The sequence below is a fragment of the Sphaeramia orbicularis genome, chromosome 17 (genome assembly GCF_902148855.1).
Source record: "Sphaeramia orbicularis chromosome 17, fSphaOr1.1, whole genome shotgun sequence".
Taxonomy (NCBI): Eukaryota; Metazoa; Chordata; class Actinopteri; order Kurtiformes; family Apogonidae; genus Sphaeramia; species Sphaeramia orbicularis.
Window position 1 is genome coordinate 9,858,348 of NC_043973.1, and position 19,826 is coordinate 9,878,173.

General features: G+C 37.9%; 1 protein-coding gene across 1 annotated transcript in view; it reads right to left on the bottom strand.

Annotated features, from left to right (window-relative positions):
- Positions 1 to 4,645: 4,645 nt before the first annotated feature.
- The window catches only part of LOC115437327 (protein APCDD1), a 29,744-nt gene continuing 14,563 nt past the window's right edge, over positions 4,646 to 19,826 (bottom strand). The window contains exons 4-5 of the mRNA XM_030160544.1: positions 8,504 to 8,825; positions 4,646 to 5,875 (exon numbers count right to left, since the gene is read on the bottom strand). Coding sequence (XP_030016404.1) covers positions 5,412 to 5,875; positions 8,504 to 8,825 — 786 coding nt within the window. The 3' untranslated portion in view covers positions 4,646 to 5,411. The remainder of the gene's footprint in view (positions 5,876 to 8,503; positions 8,826 to 19,826) is intronic.

The following is a 19,826-nucleotide window of genomic DNA, read 5'->3' on the forward strand; positions in this document are numbered from 1 at the left end:
TCCTTTCTCATGTAAGGGCAAAGGGGCTTTAATCTCCCTGTTAACCATGATCAAATTCTCTAATGCTGTGTCCTGCCCATGAGAAGAGAAAAAACAAATCTGTGATCAGACCTTGCCTAATACTCCTGCACAGTCAAGGCCATAATGAATCACATCCATCACAGAAATACACTGTTGGTGCTGGTTTTGTCTGTTTTCTACTGAAAAGTTTTTGTAAAGTTTGTCTCGGAAAGAAACGAGTCTGATCCCTAACAGGGTTTTGTCCAGAGGAGGGTTTTACTGCAGGTACAAGATCAGACTTAGTCAGCAGCTCCAGATCTGTGGCGATCTGACAGGGACAGACTCACCATCACACCATGGACCTCATTCCTACTGGTGGTATCTTAACCTTTTACTCAACATTTCAGTAACTAATTCATTCAGTTTTATTATATCATCCCACTGACACACAGAAGCTCCACAGGATGAGTGGGTGACAGCGTCCATCTCTAACATGATATGTTTTCATGCAGTACATTTTACTATCACTCAAATGGATAGTGCAGCGTTTAACACTGAACTTAGAGCAGCAGAGAATTTTTTACTTTACATGTGTGATTCAGGGTGCTGTGGTGGTTCACCTGGTGGAGTACTTCCCACACAGCCCAAGGCCCCATCACAGCAACTTGGGGTCCTGTCTCTCGAAACCAGGGGTGTCAAATGCATTTTAGTTCAGGGGCAACATTCAGCCCAATATGATCTCAAGTGGGTTGGACCAGTAGTATAATAACAGTGAAAAAATTAAAATTACAGTCTGAAAATATTTACATCTCCAAAATGTCCTTAAAAATCTGAATAACATGAATGATCTGAAATGTCTTCAGAAAAATAAGTGCAATTTTAATAATATGTCTGTCATTTGCACATGTGCATTACAACTTGCAGATCACAGTGGATCTATAAATACACAAAACATTTAGTAACAGGCAGAATATTGGTAAAATCAACTTATTTTTCTAAAGACATTTCAGGTTGTTCATATTTGTTGATGTTATTTACATTTTTTGTAAAAGGATAGTTAGTAAATGTAAACATTTTCAAATCATTTTCCTTTTTTTTTTTTTTTTTTTTTTTACACCAAAACAAGGAGAAACATTTGTGGTTGTCATTATTTATAGGTTATCATGATTGTATTTTACTGATCTGACCCACTTGAAACCATATCTGTCTGTATGTAGAACCAAAACTAAAATGATATTAATATCCTTGATTAATATCATTGTAGTTCTTGCATTTCATCCCATGGGCCAGATTGGACCCTTTGGTGGGCCAGTTTTGGCCCACGGGCCGTATGTTTGACACCTGTGCTCTACACTATCCTTAATAAAGGCAAAGGAGTATTTTTGATGTGGTATTAGTATTTTCACTGAAGGACTTGAATATTTCTATCACCATGTGACAGTACTACAGTCACATTTTAATGTCCACTGGGTGTATCAAAGTACATGACACACACTGACTGCTGATCAATATAAAAATATTATTTAAAGCTAAAACAACTATTAAAATTCATCTGATATTGTTTTAACCAAGTAATCGTCAAGTCTTCCTTTATAATTTTACTATTCACTGTTTTCACTTGTTTTCTAGACCAGTAGAGTTGGTCAAAAAGTTGGATTTGTAAGTTGCCTAAACCAGCACAGAACTGGGAAGGCTGGTTTCCATTTACTTTTTCACAGGAAAGAACTGCACCACAGCCTGAACTTCATTCAGCCAAGTGATTGTAAAACTCTACTTGCCTCTATTTTTATTTCTACTGATACTTACAGCTGTTTCAACTAATGCTATTTCTGTGTGTACCATGTATGAATGAGTAGTGTTATAAAACTATAAGTACATATACAGTATATACACAGCCCAGATGTGGGCCACTTGGATTTAACTTGGAAAAATATTTCAGATCCTTTCACTGGATAATTACTGCAGTGTGAGTAGTGTCTCATTTCTGAAACAACCATCAGTTTGATACTGAGCATAAAGATTGGACTGTTTCAATAGAACAAGGTCATGTGGTCTAAAGAGTCCAGACTGACCCTTGTTCCAGAGTGATGGATGCATCAGGTTGAGAAGAGAGGTGGATGAAGTCATTACCCATCATGCCTAGTGCCTACAGCACAAGCCTGTGGGGGCAGTGTTGTGATCTGGGGTTGATTCAGTTGGTGAGGTTCAGGTTCAGTGTCCAGGAAATGACAGAAATCCATGCTGGGATACTGCAAAAGCTTATCGAAAAAATGCAATGGTGAATGTGTATAATCAAAGCTACACAACATGTTACACTGAGCCTTTTTTTTTTCTTTTTTTGCTGGGCTGTGTATATGTTGTACCGTTTTCTCTTGCAAATGATACCTTGATCTCAGTGAGACATCCTGAATAAAAGAATAAGAAATGAAGGATGTGTAATGTTTTCTATCAAATTAACCAGTTATTTTGCATGTTTTTGTGACTGATGAGTAACTGAAATATCAGCTCATAAAACCTCAGTCATTCCATTCTTCCTTGCCTGTACACTCCTGCTCCAAATGGGCCGTTTCAGAAGCCCCTTATACACAGCACTTCTGTTCCGGGAATATTTTACCTTTATTCCGGAATGACATCTGTATAAACGAAATGTTGGGATCATTTGGTTCCACGTCTGTCACGGCTCTAATGCCTCTGAAGGTAGGAACAGAGCTGTGATAAAGGTGGAATCCTGATTCCAGAACACTATGTAAAAGGAACACCTCTAGTTGCACAGCCAAGGTGTGACATTTTGATGACATATTGCATGTGTGACCCCCCGCGTTGAGGATAGGGGGGTGGGGAGGGTTTAAAAATGAATGCAGGCTGTGTACAGTAAACAAACATAACGCGACCAGAAAGATGTCGAATTGGGGAGATGCCAAGATCTGCGTGCTGTTGTCACTAAAATAAACATCGCTGCGCTGTGTTCTTCCACCATTGTTGTTTTGAGAGCCAACACCACTATGCTTGCGGCCTGATAACAATCAAGGTGCACAAGTATATTTGCATCAGTTATTAATCAGTATTGCAAAAAAATACCCCCAGAACCATTCCCAAAATGTTTCTTTGGCCATCTTATTACTAGATCTTGCAATCCTCCAAATTTGAAGAAAATTGGATAAAAACTGATAAAATGTAACCCAATGAGCGTGAAAACGTGCACAATTTCATTGTTATAAGAGAGCAAAATTATTGTACATAATGTTTTGTAACACAATAAATAATTACTACTCAACTCCTGTGTCTTTTTTATTACAAAATATACACATCACATTGCCTTTCATTTATTGATCATTTTTGTTCAACAGCTGTTTGATTATCAATTCTTATTTTCAGTATTAAGGTAATCAACCATTTTGTTCTGAAAACCCTTCTTTTACAGCCCTTTAATTGTTATAATAGAATGGGAACCTGTTATTGATGTATTATTATGACTAAATATGCACAACTAGACAGATTTTGGTATGCTCTCTGGCTGCAGAAAATTTGGTAACAATGTGGCAAACGGATGTTTACGTCGAACCGCATGTTTTCAATGGCGCATTGTTCACCAAAATTCATGTAGTGTCCGAACACCAATATACTTCCATCAATAATATCTCGTATATGCCTTATAGATATATTGTTTTAACTTGTTCACAAATGTTTATTTACTCCTGTACCAGGAAGACTTAAAGATCTAACAGAGATGCGACCATGTGCTAAGCCAGATTTCCATTCCAATCTTGTAGAGTCCGTACACCAAGTAGTGTCCATACACCATATCAAAATATGTGGGTCTAATTTTATTGTTTCTGTCAATATATGGAATTTTTCAGCACGCATGCTTTGGACACGTCTCTGCAATAAACAATGCATGATTATCCTGAGTGCTGAAACATTTGTATATATTTGTAGGCATTAAATATGGAGGCTATTAGGCTGGAGTGTCCGTACACCCAATAATTTCTGATTTCGCAAGCCTGCGAAATTTTTAGTAGACACCATAATACAAAAATATTTTGGACTTTAAAAGAGAAATATCAGACAAATAAAATGGCCTCTCTGATTTTTTGATAGGATGTGACTTTTTTATCTATATGTGCACCCTTTCTGGTACCCTTGATTGTGATCAGGCCGTTGGCATATTTCCAATGCGCAAGTTGTATGTCACAGTATACGCTGCGCTGTTTCACCAACCCTTTGATTCTGGAATTCAGGTCCGCTGTGTAAAAGTGCAGCCTGTCTCACCTCTGTTACTCCTTTGGGTTGGCTGTGTAAAGCAGTCAATGGTAGCAAAAAAGTGGGATCACCATCTCACCTTTTTCCTGGATCTCTGTGTAAGAGTGGCTAGTGTTTGCCACTTTAAATGCAACTGAACTGCTGCAGACCACACCTCTTTCCTGTTGGTGCCATGGATACCATCATGTGGACATTCTGGTAGATTATGTCTAGACTTTTCTGGACGACTGACTGAGATCCGTGACTGAATAGTTGTGACATCTGAATGGGATGTATGTGTGTTTTCTCCATTGAACTGAAGTCTGGTTTTATAATGGGAAACAAAACATGAAAAGCTGGTTTATGGCCACACAGTATGTATAATGAACAGACCACTTTTAAACAATGACTTAAAAAACTTTTTTATTGGTGTATGTGAACTCTTACACTGTTGAGGCAACTCTCTGTTATATGCCCTTTCCCCAGATGAAGCTTCTTAACCTAAGTATGAACTATTCAGAATCGTCCCAGTGGAAACAAGTGTTGGCCACAAAGGATGTGACTGTCTGTGCGGTACAATAGAGTACAACAGTTTCTCTTCAGAGTGCACAGAAAGTAATTGTCTGCAGATGTCAGATTCACTGTAGCATCCAACCAGTAAGATCTGTATGCAGAACAGAAGACAACTGCTGAGTTCACAACTTCGTACGGCTATATTTGAAGAGAAGGCTTTAATATAAGTATTGTAGTTCCCTTTCATTGTAAACATCAATGACCCAAAAGCATAACTCCATATCTGGGTGAGACAGGAAGCTTATTGTCAAGAGTTCATTGTAGAAAAAGTTTCCATGTCTGTGATTGCATCTCTGCAGCACCGAGCCATGACTTGATGGCTGTAGTTAAAGGACAGTATAGAACATACTCTGAGTGGTGAATATACTGGAGAGATCTCTTTGTCTATTTGTGGAAACAGACAGGTCGGTCTTTGGATCCACTTAAAGTGCAGTTAATGTGGTGCAGCAGTGTCAAGTCTTTGGTAACTGGAAAATGTAGAGGGACTTCATCCTCAGAAAGGAAGGGAAAATAAAAGGGTTCAGTTTGTGGTTTCTGTCTGCTCAGTCTTCTTGTAATCCACATGTTGGCTCTGTTGTGTCTCTGGAGGAAACTGCCCTCTAGCTTTGCCAGCAAAGAAGCAGAGATGTGACAAAGAGGATGAGAGGCACCGTGACATGTTTGTGGCCGTCCCTGTGCCGCCCCCTGCAGCTGTTATGGAGCCGTGGAGGCCTGTCCATGTCGTCCCCCCGGCCGTACTCGGATGACTGGCTGCTGGCCGAGCACTGGACCAGGGGCATCTGGTAGGAGGTGGCACGCTTCTCCGGGCGATCCGGACTGGAGCCGTCACTGGGACGCTGGCCGTTGTAGAGCAGGTATCGTCCGTGAGCATCTTGCTCCATGCGGAACAGCTCGTACTCTGTGTGGGGTAGGCGGATGCCCAGCGCCACACAGCCATTGGTCACGGTGACATCCTGCTCCACCCCGACCTGCCAGGACCGCTCCGCTCCACACTCATTACCGTTGAAGACGTTGAGGAGGGAGGTAGTGGCCAAGTCCATAGGCGTCACCCTCATGTGGTTCACTACAAGAGAAGACAGATCTGTTGAGCTCAGCCAGAGGCTAAAATCCTTTTTTAAATTTTGACTGAACTTTGACTGAAGTTCTACTATTTTTAGCCAGATACGAACACTAAAACTAATTTCTGAAAATGTCTTCTTTTTCTTCCGCTGTGTCTGGTACTTTTTCTGTTAATGGTAACATGGTACTTTAAAAATACAATTAAGAACCATTTTTTCTTCAAAACATGAAAAAAAAAAAAATTATGTAGAATTTCTCATTATTATTCCAATAAAATCGTTTTCTTTATTTAGTCAGGAGTCTGTCAGTCTCACTGAAATTTACTATATTTACTATAAGGTGTGACAAATGTCATAAAACAGCTTTGTTGTCCAGTCGACTAACCCCATCCTTTCCTGTGTTGTTGGTACCACTTTGTACATCCAGAATGAGAAGAGGATCACTAATGTCTAAAATTATTTTTTGAGCACACATCCTAGCCAGACTTTCGCACCAGCTGTGGCCACATATTAAACCTTCAAATAAAACCTGAAATATGTCATAAATCACTTAATAGAGGCTAAGACATGATCTAAAACCATTCAGAAGCATACACTCAAACCAGTCCAAACTGACACAGCACACAGTACAACTGTACGACTTCACCAGAGGAGGCAGTAGGCAACCACCTGAAATGGGGAGAACATGTGGAGGAGCATGTAATGCCTTAGAAGTAATATAAAACACTTTAGAAACACATACCAAACCCAGTCCAAAATGTTCACTTTCAGAGCACATAGTACCGTCATACTATTCCACTAATAGAGGCTGTTGTCCACAACATCTTAGAGCAGGGGTGGCCATGGGCCAAAACTGGCCCCCCAGAGGGTCCAATCCGGCCTGTGGGATGAATTTTTGAAATAGAAAAATATAGACTTTGAAAAACTCAAATGTCCTAAATCCTAACATCAAGGCCTATTATTAGATATTCAAAGGTGTCAAAATCATTGTAGTTCAGGGGCCACATGTAGCCTAATTCAAGCTCAAGTGGGTCAGACCAGTAAATCATTATTATAATAACCTATAAATAATGACAACTCCAAATTCTTCTCTGTTTTGGTGTAAAAAAAGGAAAATTACATGAAAATATTTACATTTACAAACTATACTTTCCACAAAAATGTGAATAACCCGAAAAAATATGAGCAATCTGAAATGTCTAAAGAGAATAAGTAGAATTCTAACAATATTCTGCCTGTTACTAAATGTTTTGTGTATGACAATCTGAAGCATAATATTGTTAAAATTACACTTAGTTTTCTTAATAAATGTCAGTTTGTTAATTTTATTGACATTTCGACATGTAATTTTACTTTTTTCACTCAAAACATAGAGAAAAGTTTGCAGTTGACATTATTTATAGATAATTATGTTATTATTTTACTGGTCTGGCCCACTTAAGATCATATTGGGCTGTATGTGGCCCCTGAACTAAAATGAGTTTGACACCCCTGTCTTAGAGCCTTCCAAAAACACCCTGAAACATGTCAGGAAGTGCTTTTTAACACCTTAAAAATGAAAGATGAAAATGGCCTCAAACAATTCTGGAATATGCAAAGTTGAGCAAATTTATACTGCCGTCCTACAGCACCCCTGGAGGCAAACACTTCAAACACACACACACACACACACGCAGAGAAACAACCCAACATGTCAGGGAACACTTACTATCATGATAGCATTCTAAAACAATGTGAAACGTAAACATTGTCCAGTGTGGCCTTACTACTTGAACACTGAATTAAACTTGTGACCATCTCAAAAAGCCTTTGAGACCTGAATCTGAATTATTTAAAACTGTGCAAAATATACCTGAAAATGTGTCCAACATAATCATTTTTGGGACACTATAAAACATAAAGTCTGTGAACTACCGTCATGGTTGAAAGTGGGTTTTAGGAGTCAGAGCTGATGTGTTAGTGGCTTTAGTGTGTTCATGAAAATTTTGTGACAAATTGAGGATTACAAGATATAATTTAGGAAGTAACATTAAATATGTTGTTCTATGTAACCCATAAAGACCCAGTGCTACTTTTGTGGCAGTTCCCAAATGAATTTTTCTCCCTATTTAGCCGTTCTTAAGTCATTTATCACCAATTATTATAATATTATCCTCTTTATTTTGCATTTTTCACAGTAAATCATGTATTTTCCTGTATTTAATTTCTTATATTTTATTTAGATGTTCATGAAAGTTCAGAGTCAATTCAAAGGTTATTATATCAAAAACAGAGAAAACTGAAGAAAAAGTGAATTTTTCTGCAAATTTATCATTAACTGAACTTTAAACAAGTGTGTCCATCCACTGTCTTAGATCAAACTCCATGGGTTTTACTGGTGAATCAATGTTGTAGAAGATGACGGTGTTTCCACGTTCAGAAACTCCGTAGTTGAGTCCAAATGGGTAGTTTACACCACTTATTTAAATGTATTGATAGGATTAGTGGATAAGCAGGTATTAAACATTTTAGATCAGCAGATGGTTTTAGTCACCAGTGGTGGTTTGGGTCTTTATGGGTTAAAGAGTTATATACAGAAGTTAAAGGGTTATATATAGAAGTGTTGCTGTAAATGACTAGATATGAGCCTTTACCTTTGAAGACAAAGTCCGTCCCACCCATGACGCGGGTGGAGTGGAGGCCTCGGCTGTACCGGCCGCGGGCGTAGATGGTGAATGTGGGGTGTTTACAGATGGGGTCAGAGTAGTGGTAGTAGTGGCCCTCCCAGGTGTGGTTGTTGTCGTGGAAGATGAAGTGACGGGTGAGGAAGAGCACCTCGGGCCGGACCTCGCAGCGCTGGCTCACCCACTGGCCATACAGACCCACGGTGAGGTCGGCCCGGGGCGGCAGGATGGGTGGGTGGAACTCATCTGAACGGTAGATGATCCGACACGCAATGCAGCCGTGGTCGTGGTTCTGAGGAGACAAAACATCCAACGTCTGTACCGAAATGATGTGTAAACGTGTTAACATACATTACAGACAGAAAAATATGATTAAAAATGCAGCATCGTACATTTTAAAAAAGACTCATATTTCAGAGATATACAACACATATATACAGAAGAGTTTTTACATGTCACCCTTCCTCAGTGCAATACTCACGTACCTTGTTTTTAATTTGACCTTGTATATATGCTTTATTATGTGTGTGTGTGTGTGTGTGTGTGTGTGTGTGTGTGTGTGTGTGTGTGTGTATATATATATATATACAGGGTGGGGAAGCAAAATTTACAATGAACATTTAGTTGTTTTTTCTCAGCAGGCACTACGTCAATTGTTTTGAAACCAAACATATGTTGATGTCATAATCATACCTAACACTATTATCCATACCTTTTCACAAACTTTTGTCCATATGAGTAATCAGGAAAGCAAATGTCAAAGAGTGTGTGATTTGCTGAATGCACTCGTCACACCAAAGGAGATTTCAAAAATAGTTGGAGTGTCCATAAAGACTGTTTATAATGGAAAGAAGAGAATGACTATGAGCAAAACTATTACGAGAAAGTCTGGAAGATACTATTAAAGAAGAATGGGAGAAGTTGTCACCCGAATATTTGAGGAACACTTGTGCAAGTTTCAGGAAGCGTGTGAAGGCAGTTATTGAGAAAGAAGGACACATAGAATAAAAACATTTTCTATGATGTAAATTTTCTTGTGGCAAATAAATTCTCATGACTTTCAATAAACTAATTGGTCATACACCGTCTTTCAATCCCTGCCTCAAAATATTGTAAATTTTGCTTCCCCACCATATATATATATATATATATATATATATATATATATATATATATATATATATATCTTGCACATATTTCTTCTATCTGTGGAATAGATTTGGCCATTTGTACATTTTTCAGTGTTTTTTATTTTTCTTCATTGTTTAATTTTCGTGTGATAGTTTTTATATACAATCTCTTTTTACAGTTTTGGAATCTCCTGGTAAACAGAACTGAGTTGCTAAACTGATTTTCATTGTTCCTGAAATGGTGACAATAAAGATCTGATCTATTCTATTCTACAATAATTATAGAAGAGTATACCAAAACATGATGTTGAAGGGTTGTGAGGTAAAATCAACTTAAAAAAAATAATTAATGACTAACCTAACCATTTTATCAGAAAAAAGAAAATACTTAGCATCAAATATACCCACACATGGACATATTTGGTAATGTCCACATATCCAAACTGTCTGCTAAAATGTAAAGCATCTAATATCTAGGATTTGGGGCTTTAAAATTGTAAAAAAGAAAAAAAAAAAAAAAAAAAAAAGCTGTCACCAAATATTGGCTTAAAAGAACCCCCCCTAACTCTGAACTGTTTTCTAGTCATCATTTATATACACCTCATGAAGATGACTTTCACGCTCCGGTTACAGACAAACCAAGGACAAAAACACAGGAGGAGATAATGCTACTATTCAACAGGAAATAGATACTAAATAGGAGCTTTTTAGTCCGTTGTTTTGTTTGCTATGCTGCACATCACAGGCATGAAAGCCTGCTTAATGAACTCTGCATTTACTTATCTGTGTCTGAGTCCCTTTGTTTATTTCTATCATAAAAATGAAAGTGTAAAATAAATAAATAAAATAACATGATTAAAACTGACATGTCCTTCAGCTCCCTCAAATGCATCACATTCATTAAAGAAAACACTGGATGCCTTAACCCATTAAGACCCAGTGCTGCTTTTATGTCAGTTCCCAAATTAATTTCTCTATTTTTAACCTTTCCTAAGTGACTTATCACCATTTAGAGCATCTTCTATTTTGTATCTATTTTTATGTAAAAATGTACATTTTTAAAGTTTTTTCATTACATATGGCAGTGCTTGACAACTATATCCAACTTCTCATAATTGCAGGATCCTGATGTCACAATTATGAGAAACACATTTAATTTTTTTTTGTTTTTGTTGTTTTTAAGTGAATGCAGTGCACTTCCGTGACAAATGTTCTTGTTCAAGTCATTTTTGAGTTAAATGGAGGAATGCTGTCTGCATGTATCTACATTGCACTTGTGAAAGTAGCACATTTCATCCGAACACACACCCTGGCATTAAAAATTAATAGTGATATAACAAATCCTGCTGATGACATAATAAACACAGACCATCAAAGATTACAGGAAAACACCACCAAACCCCACCCCCACCCCTTCTTTAATAACTTCAGCTTTAATGCTGCATTTGGTTAATGTGAGCAAATCTATCAGTATCTCTAATGATGCTAAAAAGTAGAACTCATACAGGTGAAAACTGCACAGGACCTGCCTTATGGTGATGAAGCCATCTCATGACATCAATAACAGACTGCAGTGGCTATAAATTGATAAAAACATGAAGTTCAAGCTGCCACTGAATGTTACTAAGTTGAAGTCCAGCATGTGTTATGAAATCTGTCAGAGCTGGAAGCGTTTTTATTCTATCATCACTATATTGTGTCATGAAATCCACATAAAGGGCCGCTGGCATGTGTTCAGAGGTGAAGGAGGAAAAACAATTTCCCTGAGTCTGAACCTCTTGGGTGTTGGAAGCCAGACAGGGTTTCAGCATTTTCTCAGGGTGATCACATCATTTACTGTAAAAAGACAGATGTCTGCTCAAACAAAAAGCAGTGACAACAGGAAGTCGCCCTGCAAACGGCAGGCCGAACTGTCCTGCTGCTCAAAAAACAGAACCGGGATATGATCATTGTCATATTGTCAAAAAGGGTTTGTGAATGAGCATTAATCATGTTCACTTCATATCCTGTCTGGTTTATGAAAGCCCCATGATGTCGTAGTATCCACAGACAGGACAGCTGCAGGTCTCTGGCTTGAGAAAAATAGAGTCGGGCCTGAAAGTCTTCATAAAATCTCTCCCAAGACCTAAACTCCAGAGAGGCAGTGGAGTTTTAGTTATTTGAGGGTGGTCAGAATTTAAGACCTAACCTCCCTAACACAATCACTCTTTTCCCAGACATCATTGTGTCTGCAAGTGATTTATGAAGAGTCTAACAATAACTAAAAAAGGGAAAAAAAACAGGAGTATCAGATGAGATAATCCCACTGCAGTTCCATAAACACCTCTGAGTGAGAGGTTAATGGGACGACTGGAAGAGAGGCCTCCTGTGTGTCATTTTACAAGTGTGTGTTTGTGCAGTTGTCGGAACAGAAATGTATATGGAGGGAAAAGGTCATACAGTATGCAGAAGGGGAAGTCCACGTACATTTGGTTAAACATCGACTTTCTGCATAATATGCTGCAAGGAAAAAAAAAAAAGGAGAAAGTGGAAAGGGGAAGATGTGGCAGGTGTGGAAAAAGTGTTCCAGATCTGCAGGAACTTAAAGCCCATAAAACTCCAGAATACTGTTTGGACCTTGACCGTGGCCTCCTTACATGTTCTGAGCAACAGGAACAAAAATGGAACCATGATGAACATTTACATACTCGTCAACAGAGATCATGATCACAATAAATGTCAAAGCATTCTTTCTTTATAAGATAAAAGTTCAATTTCAGTGCCGAGAGAAACTTGATGAAACCAGATATTACTACAATTATCATCATCAAGGTTCAAGGTTACTTTATTTGTACCTGTGGGTAGATTTGTTTTGCAGTTGAGGTGATTGCTTTGGCATTACAACAAGGCATACATTGAACATGTTAGACAGGAACTTGATCGAGCTTACAGACAGGACAAAAACACAGGACAAAAAGTGCTCAGTGTTCCACCATTCATCAGTATAGCAGCATGGATAAGTAAAAGAATAAAATAAATAAATAAGATCAAATAAATAAAAACAAGATGCAATAAAACACAATAAAAACCCAGGGAAGATGAAAACAGTCTGGGATAAAAACCAGGATAAGAGCATAACATTTAAAAATTTGAAGTCACAATAATAATAAATAGAGCAAAGAAACAGAATAAATATCTAAAATAAGTTAATAAAGTGCAACGTCACCATTTCGTATTGAGCTCAGTGACGGCGACAGGAACAAAGCTGTTTTTATAATGCTGTGTCCTGCACCTTGGGACTAAGAACCTCCGTCCAGAAGAAAGGAGCTGAAATTCACCTCGTAAAGGATAGGAGTCATTATTAAGAACTGATGAAGCCATTCTCTGTACTTGTTTAGTGTACAGGGAGGCGGGACAAAACTGGGACTCACCAATCAGGCGACTGGACCATCTGACTATTTGATTCAGTGAGTTTCTCTCTGCAACTGAGGTCTGACCAAAACCATGCCACCAGGCAAAAAGATAAAACAGACTCAATAAAGGAATGATAAAACAAAGTTAAAATGGTTCGGTCAATGTGGAAGCGTGCCAGTTTTCTAAGGCAGTGAAGACGCTGATGACCCACACAGATCTGCAGTTTTCAATAAACTCAGTTTTTCATCATCATCAGTATCATCGTCATCATTATCATCATTACAACCACTTCTGGTTTTGAACTAGCCTTAAGAACATGCCAAACATGGATATTTTCAGACAGAAAGCATTTGTTCAAGAACAAAATATAATGAAGTAAACAACAAAACATTAGCTCATGATGAGAGAATGTATAGTATTTATCATGATATAAAATCATCATGCTATAATTATCATATCCTTCTGTTGATGCACTCTCTACTCGTACAGACTGTAAAATCTTATTTCATGTTACTACTGATTATTCTATGTGGAGTTTGCATGTTCTCCCTGTGTCTGCATGGATTCTCTCCGGGTACTCTGGCTTCCTCCCACCATCCAAAGACATGCACTGATAGGTTAATCAGTTAATCTAAATTGCCCATAGGTGTGAATGCGAGACTGATTGTTTGTCTCTATATGTCAGCCCTGCAATGAACTGGCGACATGTCCAGGGTGTACCCTGCCTTCGCCCATAAGTAGCTGGGATAGGCTCCAGTGACCCTCATGAGCCTAGTGAGGATAAAGCAGGTTCAGGAAATGAATGAATGAATGAATGAATACTGATTATCCAACACTTAAAAAGTGATTTTGTGAAAAAGCAATATAGTGATTTGCAGTTGATAATGTAACCACTGGACCAGTGCTGGACACAGGTCTGGTACCATCCACTATCATTCTATACTGAACAAAAATATAAATGCACGACTTTTGTTTTTGCTCCCATTTTTCATGAGCTGAACTCAAAGATCTAAAACTTTTTCTGTGTACACACAAGGTTTATTTCTCTCAAATATTGTTCACAAATCTGTCTAAATTTGTGTTAGATAACACTTCTTCTTTGCTGAGATAATCCATCCACCTCACAGGTGTGGCATATCAAGATGCTGATTAAACAGCATGATTTTTGCACAGGTGTGCCTTAGGCTGGCCACAATAAAAGGCCACTCTAAAATGTGCAGTTTTATCACACAGCACAATACCACAGATGTCACAAGTTTTGAGGGAATATGCAATTGGCATACTGACTTCAGGAATCTCCACCAGAGCTTTTGCCTGTGAATTGAATGTTCATTTCTCTGCCATAAACCATCTCCAAAGGTGTTTCAGAGAATTCATGAAGAAGACTGTGCGAGGAAAATGGTGGTCACACCAAATACTGACTGGTTTTCTGACCCCCCTGGACCACCCAATACAGTAAAAGTGCACATGTTAGAGTGGCCTTTTATTGTGGCCAGCCTAACCTGTGCAATAATCCTGCTGTCTAATCAGCATCTTGAAATGCCACACCTGTGAGGTGGATGGATTATCTCAGCAAAGGACAAAGGAGAAGTGCTCACTAACACAGATTTAGACAAATTTATGAACAATATTCGAGAGATATAGGCCTTTTGTGTACATAGAAAAAGTTTTAGATCTTTGCGTTCAGCTCATGAAAAATGGGAGCAAAAACAAAAGTCGTGCATTTATATTTTTGTTCAGTGTAGAAAGTTATCTGGGTTGTTTTAGTCATAGTGAAGACATGATGCTGTTCATTTGCTAAATAGGGTTAAGTGGGAGGTTATTTAAGTAGAACATGTGCATGAGGAATTCATGGTATTAAAATCAATAAATCCATAAAAAAGAAAATTGTCAAAACTGTCGTTTTCAGGGTGTGGTTGCAGCTCGGAGGTTGTCGTTTTTCAAAGTGATAGTTCACAGATAATTGAAGGACAGAGGTGACAATCCAGCCAAAGCACAACAGAAATATTCGCCTTTATTCCAGAAGAGTACATCCAGTCAGCCCATTTGCTTGGTTATTGAGAAAAATGCACAGATGTCCAATTATTATACTATATAAATGTGTATTTTTTCGACTCAAACAAGTATTAATAAATGGCAGCTATCAGAGGATTACAAAAACTATAAAGTGGTACAATAGGAACCACAAACGAGTTTCTGAAAAAGAAAAACATACTGAGATCTCAAACCAAGACGTAATGACAAACTGCAGCAAATTTGATGGAAAACTATTAACATGAAATGATTTTTCCAGTTATCCTGCAGAGGCAAAATGATAATGGACCAATACACAAGCTGAGATTATATCCATTCTGATCATACTAAACTGTCTTGCTAAAAAAGTTCAACAAATGAAAATGACAAGACCAAACATAAAGATAAATGATCCAATGCTGAAAAGGGAAACTAAAATGCTTCTGCATCAATCTACAGAGTAAAAAGGCAGACTTACAATCTTAGCAACTTTCATAAAAATCAGTTATCAAAAGGTATCGATCATGTGCTCACCCACAATTTCTCTGACAAATGTGCTCGGCCAAAACCTTGGGACACAGTCCAGAGGTGGTGCAGAGGTCTCTTTTTTTCCCCAGACCACTTAAATTACAGTAATTATAGACTTTATTCACAGTAAAACCAAAGATAAATATTGAACATTGAACCTTTAAATTGCAGCATTTTCTACCTAAATAACTGCTATAATAGTGATAATCTAATTACAAAGAAAACCTACAACCTGTGTAGTTTTTTGTCCAGAGCCCAGAGGTGCATCGGGAGCTCCATGCAACAAAAGTTTTATAACCTCTGCTTATAAATAATTAATTAATATATTCCTATGACATTGCGTGTACTTTGGCTATTTGGAATAATAATATAAGATCAAATGATGCCTTTCAGTGGATGGATCGTACACTGAGGAAATTTGCACAGAATTGGAGTTGACCCATGTAAAATAAAACTGAGCTGCATTCAGGCTCTGTGAAAAAAAAAAAAAAAAAAAAGACTTAATTTGTCCGAATGAGGCCGTTTTGGCAACGCAACAGGTGTGGCAAAGCAGAGGGGTCTGGGCAGAACAGCAGAAAAGCTGTCATCCATTAAAGCTGTGTATAGGCCAATCAAATACACACAGGAGATTAAAGACTCTCCAGAGTGAAAAAGTCCTGTTTTAGAGGATTACAGGCCCCTGCGCTGTGTTTGGACACCAGAGCTGCTCCTTAAACTGGACTTAATGTTTCATTTCCCATCAGTACTTAAGACAGAGCAGCGGATTCTGGACTAAACTCTAAAAACAAAACAAAAAACTCAAACACATTCAATACCTTTTTCACTATGTGTGTTTATATGTTTTTTGGGGTTTTTTTTTAGAAGAAATTATTTCATTAAACAAGATTTTAGCTTGGGTGCATGTTTACCTCACAGCGTTTAACTCTTGGCCATGATTAAGCGGCCATTTGTTTGCCAACTCACAGCTTAAAATTGGGTTTTCGGACTCTATCAACTGCCAAGATGGTGGTAAGTGGTAAATTTAACCCCTTGGGATGCATTTGGCTCCACATGAGCACATCATCTTCACTTGGTTTCTTTCCTTAAATGAGGTAATGATGACATTGGATGTAAAACAAGAGTCCTTTTGGTTCTCAGCATCAGATGAAGCTGAAATTATAAGGCAGTATAACCAACAAACAGGATTCTATAGCAAACATTTTAGCCTACTATCAAAATGCTGCACTTTTCAAAGTATAAAACAAATAACACTCAACAGGTACAGTACGGGTTGTGTTGCTGTGAGCTGTTGGCTACACTTCAGATTGGAGGCCTGTTTTACAGCCTACTGGAACTGAAGAAAATTAGGAAATGAAACAAGGATATTACTGCCTTTGCATCATTTAAATGACATTTATTAATTTAATTTTTTACTTCTACATTTGGCCGTATATTTATTTTCTTTTTGAAGTAACGTACAAATGAGGTACAATCCAAACCACAGCAGATCAGGGAAAATCAGAAATGAATGTCACTTTATTTGGAAGCTGCCAAGGTATTACCACTGTAATTCAGAGGGAAAAAAAAAGATCAGAAACGCTTTACATGAGGAAAAAATGAAGCACCAAAGGCTAAACCTATGTTGTGTAAATTTAGACTAACATGAAGAATAGGATTAAGGGGCAATGTGAAAAAGCAGAGCATGTAAAAACATAACAACCACCGAAACGACAGCAGCAATATAAAAACACACAGAGATGTCGGGATCATTATCAAGTGGCCATTACTCCACTTCAGTGACACAAGCAGCAAAGCCCTAACAAAAAACAAAAATGGAGAAAACAGGCTTAAAAGCAGTCCACAGTCTAGCTCTTGCATCACTGCTGATCCACCCAGTAACCACAAATGAACATGCTGGCACCAGAAAATGTTCTGGACAGGGACCAGTTCTGGGTACAGCACTAAAGAGTAATGGATCGGATAGTCACTATGGCAATAAAAATCCCCAAAAAGAAACCATTACAACCTCAAGAAATGGTCAAATTGAGTAGGAAGCAGTGAGATATTTTCTACCACCAAAAGAAAATACATGATTTAAATCCTAGTTTACAGTCTGTACCTACTTAATGAGCAACTGCACCCAAAAGTCACCAGAAAAACACATTTAGGTGTTAAGAATATTCATAGCAACCCACTGGTGATATACTGTAGTGGTATGTTACCAAGCTTAAAGGTTCAGTGTGTGTAGTATTTTGTGACATCTGATGGTGATGTTGAAGATTACACCACTCTAACCTCAACACCCTTCTAAGACAGAAGTTGAAACTGTGTAATTCTCATTTGTTATCTACCAGAAAATGGAAAAAATAAGTCCATTCTGAGTTACTGTAGAAACAGTGGAAGTGCAACATGGTGGACGAGCTGATATAAATATAAATACTTCAATTCAATTAGAATTATGACAATTAAAAGGCTAAAGGTTAACTTGCTTTCCTGCAGGGAAATTCAGTCTCTGCATTTTACCCATCCTAAAACACACACACAGCACCTAGCATTAGCATTAACATGCAGCATACATCTGCTGGTACTCTGGTATGCCGGTAGTGAATTATGAATACTACATTCCTATGATTAGATCCTGCTAAAACATAACACATGGCACCTTTAAAGAGACATTTCATACAATTTATGAAATAATAAAAAATTTTGTAAACAATGCATACTGATCACAAGTCACGACAGTTTTAACCCATTCCTGAGGTAAAGCTTACAGTTGAAACTTAAACTGTAATTGGGCTCTTGTTAAAGAAAGTATTGTCTTGTCAATTCTGGGCTTTTTAGTCAATCAGATATGACCTCTAGTCCACAATCAAACATACTAGGAGGTGGCAATGCATCATAATGCTGGATGCTCCCTGTGAAGAGGCAGTGTGTTCTAGACTCCATGGATGAGAACCTGCCGTTGGGGTAGTCACATCTCTCCAAGTCTTCAAAACTTTTACAATTCAAACGAATCAATTTTGCAAACATTGCATTCCCTAATTACACAACCAACAGGTGCCGCAACTTGTAACATTTATTAAGACTCAATGATTAATTTATTTTCAGTATTTCCTCTGCTTTTAACTCTATTTTAATGTACGTGTTAACTTTGTCAGCTATATGTTCCAGTGGTTTTATTTGAGATTTTTTCCTCAATCCAAGACTCCAAATCTCCAAATACTGACAAACAAAACCACAACTAAACAGTTCCTCCAAAGATGCTAACTGCGACTTTACAAGTGCACCAAACAGTGCATCTGTGCACAAGCATCACATTCTTCTTTTTGATACAGTAAAGACCAAGAGGAACAGTGAGCATGCAACTCTTTGATACGAGCCTCAGGCATGCATGAAATCAGACCTGGTATGTGCTTGCTAGAATAATTCATATGGCTGCATGATTCCAAATTCTAGGAATACCACATGTTGATCGCTCCCAGAGATATGCTGGGGTTTCACATTGCACTTGTACAGACCAGAAGGGCTTAAAGAGAGCAGCTCTGGTCATTGGAACACCACAGGGGAGCTTGTCCGATCACAGCTCTTCACTCCACACTGTTTACATTCTGATCAGCAACACCAAGCCCCATCATCCCCCTACAAATGAATGTTTATTTAGACAGTAAACCTGAACAGGATTTCATTGTAATCTCTGTTAAGGGTGACAGTGAAAACATCACGCTAGGATTTCACCCGGCAGGGAAACTGCTGTTCAGCAGTGTAAATAGAGAAATTACATCCTGTAAGCCAAAAGAGGGGCTCTTTCTTTACGACATATGTGGGAGATGAAATCAGTATGTACAAACACACACAGTTTCTGGTTTCTAGTGGGGCAAATGTGTGCAAGTGTATGAGGAGTAAGAATATGAACACTGAATTAGAAAGAAACTAGTATTCAATTTTAACTATTTAGAGCAACAATTCAGTTTCAGTGTCTATCAACAAAAACACAATAAAATTATCTTTTATCACACTACCTACTCAGATTTGTTTTTAGGTTTATTTAAAAAAAAAAAAAAAAAGATTTAAAATTTGAAATCATCACAGTGAACATGTTACAGTGCCTGTTTTTGGGTTAAACATAGTTCATGTTTGTGTGGTGATGCTTATTTTAGCACTAATCTAAAAAATACCTCTTGCTCTGAGCTGTGGTTAAGTATTCTTAAATATGATTAACATTGTGTGAAGAGTGTTACTTATGAGGCTAT